Here is a 10,561-nt window from a genome sequence, read left to right as displayed (position 1 = left end):
CTTTGGGTGCGAACTCTAGGACCGCTTATTATGTGAGCGATGTCAGTCAAATTATTAAACTATGGAATTGGATTTGTTTCTTTATAATTCTATCGAAAAAAGTTAATTCAATCAAAAAATATTTAAAAAAAAAAAAGAAAAAAAGAAAGTTGCTTAAACCAAAGAAAATGTTACTTCAATCAAAAAAATTGACTTTAATCCAAAAAATGTTCAAACTATTCTTTCTTTTTTGTTAATTATTGTTAATCTTAAATTAATGTCATCTTAATTATTAAATCCCCAATACATTGAATAATAATAAAAAAAATCTAACTAAATAAATTAGAAAATTAGAAAAACAGATATTTGTATTTTAGCAAATATTGTGTCATTACATTCTAGTTATTGTTGTTTAGGCTTAATAAGTGGAAACTAATAAAATACTATCTAATATCCCTTTTTTAATAACTTGTTATAACTACTGGTTACATCAGTACTTCTTTAAGTTACAAAGTATTAAATGTTACCTAGTTATTTTATTTAACAGTTAAAAGTTAACCGTTTCAAATGTGTCAGTAAAAGCAACAACAAAGTGGACCAATTCAAACAGACAAATAAAAAAAATATGGTATTCCTTTTTAAAAGATTATACATATAGTATGGAATAAATATATTAAATTACACAATTGTAATTTTTGATTTTAAACCAAAAAAAACAATGTACAAATAAATGATGAAATGGAAAAAGCATCTTTATTGACCATGAACATTAAACATATTACACATCATTTGTGATTATGTTAACTCTTCAATAAACAGTTGCTGGTGCGTTAATAATACTAGTAATGATCACTAACTAGTAGAAGCACTTACTGAAGAGACTAGAGAAGTGCATTAGTAACTAAGTAGAGTGCAGTAACAAATGTGTGCGTCGTAATAACTGACACCAGGTCAGACTCTGTACTCCAGGTCGGCGTGCATCTTACTGTACATCTCATAGATCGCGTCAACAGTGGGCGAGAAGTTCATCAGAAACTTCTTGATCTTCTCCAAACATTCCTCGTCCTTCACCTCCCGGCCCTTGGAGAGCGCCTTCAGGAAGTCCGACTTGTACGGCGCGGCGTACAGAGCTGCCTGGAGACAAGCGTTGGATTGAGATTAACCCCAGCCAGGGTCCGAGACCCCCCGGGACTCACCTTGAAAAGCTGCTGCACGAACCAGCCGTGGTACTTCCTCAGAGACATCTCGTAGGCTTTGGTGACGTTGACCCTGATGAGGTTTGGGTTGGTGTCGTCCTTCTCTCCGTCCACCAGGCTCTGGAGCACGACTTGGATGAACCGTAGACCCCTGAGACGAGAGGCAGGTGATGCCAACACGACAGATCCAAAAATAAAATCAAAGGAACCTTTTCAGCCACAGCAGCGCCATCGTGGCTCCGACCCGGGGCCAGTTCTGGCCGTGCATCTCCTTCTCGGCCTCCAGAATGTGCTGGAGAGTCTTGAAGCGACCCGGGTTGGTGTCATACACCGCTTTGATTTTCTGATGACAAAAAGAGAGTTTGAATATGAACACGTATGATCAAGATGACACGTTATCTAACCATGATGTTTCCTGACAGATCCGCTTTGATCGGCGCAAAGATGGTCGGACCCAGACAATCTGTTGAAGCACAATCTGAGGTCGGTTTCAGAAACACTCACACACACTTTTAACCTTCTTATCACAGTAATGCAGAACCACAAGTATGTCCCAGCTACTTGGGGACAGAGGTAAGGGACACTCTTAGGATGTGTGAACCTACATACTTTCTACAGTCACTGTGGGAGGAAACAAGCATAACATTGTTACAAGTTTTCAGTTCAAAGTCCACACAGAAAGGTTACGTTCAATTCAAGAATTAAACTTTTAAACTAATTGTATCCATGAGGCCTGTCATGTGATCAAAGTCAAACCTTAAAAAAAACTGATCAATGTTTCAGACACATCGTTATTATTGTACGTCATGTGTGTCTTATTCTTCAGCTCTAATATAAATAAATAAATGTGTTATTTTTAAGACTTCTTTTAAGTGTTCTGTGTTATCAGTTTTATTTTGACCTTTAAAGTATATACTTTATTGAATATTGTTTTGATTGTTTAAGCGCTTTTTGACCCTGGTCTGGAAAAGCGCCATATGAATAAAAATTACTTACTTACTTACATGTTGCACGTTTCAATATCTAGTCCCTTCATCATTTATTGTGTTTAAAAATTAACATTAAAATACGTATATCATTATTAAATCATATTTGATCTATGGTATAATTACACTGTATAAAGAGGATCTTCTTCCTCCTGACAGCTCATCACAACAGTCACCGCTCAGGGGAATTGAACCAGCCACCTTCGGTATTGAGCGTTTGAAATAACGAGGCATGTGCTGCTGCATTCACTAGGTGTCATTAATTAGTGGACACGGAACTGGAGTCTCTGCTGACAGACACTCGAACAATAGGACACAGAGAGTGAAGACCACACACGGCTCTGACAGAACCTGAGCCGGTGAAGGATACGATTCAACAACTGTTTCCAAGGACTTCATATCACAAGTGTTGGGGATTTGACTGGATCAGTTAACTCCACGAAAACCCTCTTGTTTTTAATTCATGTGTTAACTATTTTATTTATATTATTTTGAATCAAACACATGGACAAATGAACCCTCTCGCTTTAACTTAATGTTACAATAAACTAAAACAGTTATCGTGATATATTGAGTTTTAATTACATTTTAAACCAGATTTAATTCTTATTTTCAGACATGTATACTGAAGGCTGACCAGGCAGAAATCATCAATAATAGGCATGAAATAATATGAGGAAACAACTGTTGTAATAAATGTGTAAATATCAGAGAAAATAAATAAATAATAAAATATGTTATTATATATTATATTACATTTGTTTATTCAAATTCTTGTTAAATACTTCATTTATTTTTTAATCATATTAATTAAAACATCATGTTTCTTAATGATGATTGTTTTTATATATCATTTTCAAACTTTAATTCACAAGTTTCTATCTATAATTTATTTAATTCCCACTTTTATTTCCCTATTTAGAAAATGATTATTTTTTCAATTATCACTTTCTTTATTTGATATTAAATATATTTGAAAATAATAATCTACATCACATTATGTACTGTATATTCTCATGTATAAATATACCATTATTTAATTTATGTTTTAGCAAATTGATATATTTGTTGCTAAACATTTATTCGTTGTTTTATTCTATTGTGCTTAATGATGTCATTAGAGTCTCGGTTTCAATCACTTCTCCAGAGTCTGTTTCCCTGGAGGAAGGTCTTGTTACAAAAAAGCACTTGAAGGCCTCCAGCAGGTGAACAATCGCTTGTAGCAGCTTTAATAGCTCGTAGGAAAGTTGGCCAAGAAACGAGTGCGTCAGCGAAGAAGACAATGACGACAAGGTGGAAAAGGGTTTAACGCCAACATCAGACTTCCTATCAGAGGTCTCACATGGCGGCCACAAAGGACCGTGGGCAGATGAATACGGGATGAAGACGGACAAAGATGGCCTGGCCAGCCGTGCCTGGGCTGAATGGGCAGAGAGAACCCAACACCGCGCTAATCAATTTTCACAACTTCTAATCCAGGCCGGCGGATTCAATTATGCATGTGTGTGATTGTGGCATCAGAAGAAATGAGATCAGAGAGACAGATTAAGATTGAGAGGAACGCTGGTCTAGAACCTGGTTCTGGGGACCACAGTTTTGACAACTTCAACACACATTTATGGATAAAGCTGCTCTGAATGTTTGGATCCACGTTTATAAACAAGTGTTCAGAAGACGATGTGTGGAAGATGAACTCACCAAAGAAGCATGGGATGTAAGACACGGCCTCCAGGAAGGGTCTCGTCTCCACCTGTTTGTCTGCTGGAAGTTGCCTGAACTGGTGCTCCATGAGCAGAGCCATCCTGCCAGTCCTCACACTCTCACCTGTGTGAGCCTCCACTGCAGACAACACTCCCCCCCGCTGTCCTGACACACCTGACACACCTCCCTCACCTGCTGTGAACCCATGTGGGGTTGCTGGTGCTGCCGGAAGATCACTTTCGGTTTCAACAAAAGACTCACCAGGGAAGTAACTCACTGCTTAACAACATATTATTATAAAGTATTTAACTAATCATTTATCTACATTTTAGCTCTAATACTGTAGTTTAAAAAGTTGACCTGAATATTTACATATTTGTTTATATTAAGTCTCTTGTTATTAATGAAAGATAATTGTCTTTAAGAGAAAACCCATAATTATTTATTTTTTTACTTCATCAAAAATGGGAAAAATATTATTATATTTTTTTTTCTCTCGTTTGATTTGCCTTTGTATTACTGTGTTTCTTATATCTACCTGATGGGTGACCTGAATAGGAGTACCTCGTTGTATGTATACTTCATATTATGGATATATCATCTATGATTGATGTGAATTGACAATAAACAAGGGAAAATAAAAAGGGAAAAATACATCAATAACCAAAGATTAAAAATTCACATATTTCTCACTGTGTATTGAAATAAAAAAAATTCTGGAAGGAAGTACATTTGAAAACATAAATGAAGATTAATACTTGGATATCATTTTTCCATGTACATCCAATAATATGTATCTTTATCATCTCTCTTCCAATGTGACACTGAAGGAAGACACATTCCTCGTAAACAAAATGTTTGTGACACATGAGAAAAACCATCCCAAATAACTGGTATAAAGAGGAAAGAGTAACACCAAAAGAATGGATAAATATAGTTTATGGACGGAAAGAAAAAACAAATTTATTTATAGATTTATAGATATCAAATTTAATGATAATAGAAAATGCCAAGAGAAATATACATATATACAATAAATGGAAACCACATGAATATTTTTACTCTGTCTGTTTGTGTTAAATAACTTTTTTGTCTTGTTTTGTACATTTAATTGTTTGTTGTTGTCGTGTTATTAAGAAAATACATTTAATTAAAAAATACATACATTTTAGCAGCTTGTTGACAATTTATATTATATGACAGATGTTTGTTTTTTTACAGAGCATTGCCAAATTATAAGGAAAAGACAACAAACCAATTTTTTTGGCATAAAATAGTAATATTACTTTAAACTCTGCCGCAAAGAGAACGCTATAGGAAATCGCGTTGTAGTTTAAATATGTGTGTCTATTGCCTCACCCCGTAGATTGGGCATAACCAGGAAGTGGCGGTTGGGTGAAGCATCCATCGTTACCATGGAGCCTCCTATGATCCATTAAAGACCAGATTGCTTTGACGGATCTCGATTTTCTCGAGCTGGGATCGAACAAAATCGTCTTCTTCAACGATCGTAAGTGTTCGTCGCTGAGCTAATGCTAGCGTTAGCTGCAGCCGTGCGCGGGAAGAATCGTAAATCGTAGAATAAACAATGAATCCTCAGCTGTGAGTACAATGATCAGAAGAAGAAGGCCCTTGATTTTAGTCATTTAATAATATAGTATTCGTCATTTAAAACATTGTATCTCTTTCCACGAGCACCTTCTCTATCTTCCAAAAAGCAACGTTTACATCCATGACCAACGGTTTTTGTTTTCTTCTCCTTCGGACCAGGGTTGAGGGTCGATGGCTCTCTCTTCCAATGGACCGAGCCGGGCCCGGGTCCTGGCAGACCAGTGGGCCCGGCAGAGGGAGCGGGAGGCCCAGACGAGGCGTCAGTGGGAGATCCACGTCCAGTACCTGCGGGAGGAGGGCGTCCGCAGCCAGAAGCAGGCCGAGTGGGGCTCCAGGGAGTGTTACCAGCACAGGTGGGTCTCTCTCCTGGTCCACAGTCCAGCACCTCTTCCTGAGCAGGACTGGTTCATGTGAAAGTGAACTGGATAAGATATGATGGAGACGTTTGTTTCAACTTAAAATCTGATGGAAAACATAAAGTTACTGGATGATATGTTAGAGAGCCTGAAATGACATCTGATGTTAGTTTAGTCCCATTATTTTTGTCTGATGTTTGGTTTGGGATTGCAGGAGTTAATGGACATTAATGAAGTGAATGTAGTGACGTAATGCAGGGAAGTCAGAATCCGTTGAAGAATCGGATGTTTCTGGACAAAATGAAGCTTTGTATGTCCACTCGACGAGAAACTCAGTTGGTTAACTGTCAGGTGAGGTTTTCGAAATGTACAACCTTTGTAAACTCTTTCATTTTCTATCTGTTGTTCCTGATATGGGATTGTTGAGTGTTGAATCTATCCCAGCTACTCGGGTCTATAAATAGTTTTTTTCCAATTAGCCACAGCAATACAGCAATTTTTCATAAAAAAATAATAAAAATGAAATGAGAACAAAGAGAAATAAAGAGAAAGAACAAGATGATACAATCTAAGTCTAAAGATAAAGAACATAGATCAAAGAAAAATAACAAAGACAAAGGATACAAAGATTAACATAGAATAGAGCATCATGATACTTTTAAGGTAAGGTAAGGTACAACTTTATTGATCCCTCAGGAGGTCTCCTTCGGGAATTTTTTTTAATTGTTTTACTCCACTCCTGCCCCCCGAACTCAGAATTGTACAATTTAATAGCCCGAGGAATGAATGAGTCCCTGAGTCTATTAGTGTTGCATCATGGGAGGAGCATTTGTGCACTCATTCTGCTTCTCTGCTCACTGATGACAGTGTTCAGAGGATGACTGTCATCGTCCATGATGGACAGTAGTTTGTTCAATGATCTCCTCTCAGCAACTGTCACCAGTGAGTCCAGCTTCAACCACAGAGCCAGACTTTCTGATCAATCTGTCCAACCTGTTGACACTCCTCCTGGACAGTGTCAACAGGTTGGACAGGCCAGTGGTCGGGAACAACTCGAAGAGAACCACATTTGCCTCCAGCATGATTCAAACTAGCTAACACTTGTAAGCGACCAACATGGAGACGCACTCGATGAACACCATCTCCTCCGTCAGTATGGCGTCGTACCACAGGGAGAGGCTGAAGGAGGAGAAGAAGGCGAGTCTGGAGCAGCGCCGAGATCGACTCCGGGTCCTGCTGGAGGAGGAGAGGAAGCAGCTGGAGGCCGAGCTCAAGGAAGTTTTGAGCAGCAGGCGAACGCCGGGCGCCCTCCAGAGAGCGAGGGAGCTGGTGTCTGATAGGGAGGAGAGAAGAAAAAAGGTTTGTGTTTTTCAACAAACATTGGTTTTGAAAACCGTGAAATGGTCTTGATGAGATTTCTCTGCTTCAGATCGCGCAGGAGCTGCTGAAAGAACACAGGAGGATGGATGAGAGGAGGAAGGTACTTTCATCATTTCATCATAATCTTCCCTGTTTAACAATCGGAACATGTTTTTGTTGACAGTATTGTCATTTTTTGACAGTGTAGAATAAAATGAAATAAATAAATAAATGGATCAAATTAGGTGAATAAAAAAAAGGTTAATATTAGTTACTTTTGACCATATAATAATGCAAAAAATATAATGAAATTAATGAACAAATTAAATGAGATTACTTTTCCGTAAGTTTACATAAATGCATTAGGGTTTGTTTCTTGAAGGAGTCAGTAGATCATCAAACACAGAGGGAGAAGAAGATCGTTCCAAAGCTTAGGAGCAACAGTCTGGAAGGATTTCTCTCCTCTGGTCCTGAACCGTGTTCAGGAACCATCAGTAGGTTCTGATCCACAGACCTCACAGCCCGAGCTGGGGTCTAAGTCTGGATCAGATCACTGATGTAAGGAGGAGCCTGACCATGAATAGATCTGAAAGTAAGAACCAGAATTTTAAAGTTGATCCTGAAAGAAACTGGAAGCCAGTGAAGAGTTTTAAGGATCAGAGAAATGAGTTCTTCTACTAGGGCAGGTCAGAATTCTTGCTATAGAGTTTTGTATCACCTTCAGGCAAGACAGCTCCTTTTTTAGACATGAAAATAAAGTGTAACAATAGTCTAAACTAGACACAAATGCATGGATTATAAGATCCAGATCGTGTTATGAAACCACTTTCCTAAATTGAGAGATTTTTCCAAGTTTTTCGCAGGCTCAGTTTGTTAACCATTTGTTTATGTATTTATGTCTTTGTTTGTTTTATTTCTTATATATAACTAATTAAAATTGAACATACCCATATTTATGTATCTACACATCTATTTCATTCATATAAACGTATCGTAAAGAGCAGCTAAAGTCGTCTAGTAAAAGTTGTTAATAATAGATCTTCTGCTCTCAGACAGTGGTTAGTGGCTTCGGTAATCTAAGCCCAGATGAATCCAAACGGCTCAGCCAGACAAACCAACAACAACAACTTGATCTTGAAACCCATCGGGCGCAGAGACGACAGAATATTCCACGTCTGTCCGCGAACCCGAGTCCTCCCTCATTAACTCACTTCAACATGTCTGTCTCGTAATCTGTCGACAGCACGAGTCGGCGTCGCCCAAAGATCAAGTCGTCTCTCGGGCGGACGAGGGCGAGCAGGTGGGTTCGACGCCGAGTCAGCAAGTCTCGTGGATGACCATGAAGGTAATGTTGTGACTGAACTACACTCTCAGCAGCAGCAGCAGCAGGAGGAGACGAACAAGTACGAGAGGAGGAGAGCGGAGCGGCGTCAAAGAGCCGAGGATCTCCGGAAACAGATGGAGGAGTTGAAGCTCAGAGAAGCAGAAGTATTAATGGACACATCTCTGCTGCTCCTTCGACGGATGTTTAACCCTTTCCTGTCCCGTGGAGGCGAGCAGGTTGAAGAAGGTGCAGGAGGCGCTGCTGCTGCAGCAGTGGGACGCGGAGAAGATGGAGGAGGAGAGGAGGAAACTGGTGGAGCGGCGAAGGAAATGCGAGATGGGGTGAGATCATCAGACGGGTTGGTGTTTAATCTTCAGAGAGAGGCGGCAACTATTCTTCTCCTCCTCCTCAGGCACCTACTGATCCGACAGTACCGAGCTCAGCTGAGGAGAAGAGCTCAACAGGTGCAGGAGGAGCTGGAGGCCGATCGCAGGATTCTCGCGGCGTTGCTCGAAGGAGGAGAGGAGGAGGAGCAGGAGGAGGAAGAGAGCACGAGGAGAGTCGCCAACGCCGCCCAAATGAAGCGTGTGATCGAGGAGCAGCTGCAGCTGGAGCGCGACCGGGAGGCGGAGCTGGACTTCCTGCAGCGAGCGGACGCTCAGCACGCCTGGGAGAAGCGTGAAGAAGAGTGGGAGTCGGAGAGGAAGGCCAGGGAGCGCCTCATGCACGAGGTACTCCTTCGGAATGCCGGGAGGCGAATTCATGCGACGAACCTTCACACTGTCTCTGGATTCCGAAAGGTGCTGGTGGGGAGGCAGAAGCAGCTGGAGCAGAAGATGCAGAAGAACCGGGAGGCTCAGGAGGAGTCGCTGAGGAGGCGCGAGGAGCTGATCCGGCAGCTGGAGCAGGAGAGGGAGCAGAGGCTCCAGGAGGAGGAGGAGAGTCGGAGACGCGCCGACGAGGAGGAGGCGGATGCTGAGGTGAGAAGATGTTCCTCGTTTCATGAGTAACCTTGTATCGCCGAGCTCAGGAGGTGGCGCTCACGGGTTAAGTATAATGGGAGGTTTCATCAAATCAGTTGTCCAGAAGAAAAGGGAGCGAAGACTGCCACCTAGTGGCCACGGCACTGTCTCGTTCAATCTGTCACTCGCATCTATACTTTTGCGCCGACTGTTAATAGGCCTTTTTTATTTTATCATTAATGTTAGGGTTATAAGAAAATATATATACACTTATTTATTGCAATATTTTTTGAAACTACGGAATCAGTTTTTAATTTATTACATTTTTTTAAATTTATTTTATTGTTTTTTTTAATATCATGGTTTATTTTTATCATAGTTCTTTTATGGTTTATATTTCAATTGAAAGTGCATAAAATATATATTTTTGTATTTACAGTTAAGTTTGAGTTGCAATTAAACCTATGACCGCTAGATGGCATTTAGTCTGTCCTTCCCAGAGGAACAATAAAATCCTGCAAGATACCAGCGATGACTGAGGACGAGAGGATACAGTCGACTCCAGCAGCTTTTCAAGCTTATGACTGCACATATTACAAGTATTATAATAAATATATTGTTTTCGTATTGTAAGCACAGTTAAGGGAAGCAATAAAATGACAGGAAACGTGTTTAAAAATATACATAAATGATAAACTAGGTGTTCCACGCTTTGACAGTTATTATTGATGAGTCATGTGTATTTCTGCATTAAAGATGGAGCCGTTACATCTGGAGGAGCAGACGAGTGAAGAAGAGGAAGAGTTCACTCTGGACATGCCGATGCATGTCAATCAAGGACAACATGAGGTGATTTAAAAAGAACTTGATCTCAGGTTGAACATTTCAGTTTTCAACCAACTGTCTCCTCAGGTCCTCAGCCGGACCGCCTGGACATGAAGAGTACTTGGGGAAAAAAAAAAAAAGCCAAATTGAGTTTGAAGTTGCCAAAATCCTGCGTGCAATAGTCACACTGTGAAAATGTAGATATTTTTAATTTTTTTTAGGTTGTTTTAATAAATCATTTTGGAAAAAAAAAGAAAAAGGT

The 10,561-nt window shown here is 39.9% G+C and overlaps 2 protein-coding genes across 8 annotated transcripts; one reads left to right on the top strand and one right to left on the bottom strand.

Annotated features, from left to right (window-relative positions):
• Positions 1 to 930: 930 nt before the first annotated feature.
• gltpa (glycolipid transfer protein a) lies at positions 931 to 3,979 on the bottom strand. Its single transcript, XM_087799972.1, has 5 exons — positions 3,860 to 3,979; positions 1,580 to 1,638; positions 1,385 to 1,518; positions 1,176 to 1,326; positions 931 to 1,113 (listed from the first exon to the last, which is right to left on the bottom strand). Exons 1-5 carry the CDS (start codon positions 3,960 to 3,962, stop codon positions 931 to 933), a joined length of 630 nt encoding a protein of 209 aa, XP_087656098.1. The 5' UTR covers positions 3,963 to 3,979.
• A 1,261-nt stretch (positions 3,980 to 5,240) lies between these two features.
• tchp (trichoplein, keratin filament binding) lies at positions 5,241 to 10,542 on the top strand. Of its 7 annotated transcripts, none has more exons than XM_087793370.1 (11): positions 5,241 to 5,372; positions 5,633 to 5,826; positions 6,984 to 7,188; positions 7,259 to 7,309; positions 8,432 to 8,488; positions 8,569 to 8,676; positions 8,741 to 8,853; positions 8,925 to 9,243; positions 9,313 to 9,492; positions 10,231 to 10,323; positions 10,387 to 10,541. In XM_087793370.1, exons 2-11 carry the CDS (start codon positions 5,645 to 5,647, stop codon positions 10,411 to 10,413), a joined length of 1,335 nt encoding a protein of 444 aa, XP_087649496.1. In that variant the 5' UTR covers positions 5,241 to 5,372; positions 5,633 to 5,644; the 3' UTR covers positions 10,414 to 10,541. The 7 variants fall into 7 exon arrangements, with proteins under 7 accessions (XP_087649496.1, XP_087649488.1, XP_087649456.1 ...); XM_087793362.1 differs by having other exon boundaries at positions 8,566 to 8,676; XM_087793330.1 differs by having other exon boundaries at positions 8,560 to 8,676.
• The last annotated feature ends 19 nt before the right edge of the window (positions 10,543 to 10,561 follow it).

Source organism: Callionymus lyra, chromosome 1 (genome assembly GCF_982586985.1).
Source record: "Callionymus lyra chromosome 1, fCalLyr1.hap1.1, whole genome shotgun sequence".
Taxonomy (NCBI): domain Eukaryota; kingdom Metazoa; phylum Chordata; class Actinopteri; order Syngnathiformes; family Callionymidae; genus Callionymus; species Callionymus lyra.
This window is presented reverse-complemented; position numbering and strand designations above follow the sequence as displayed.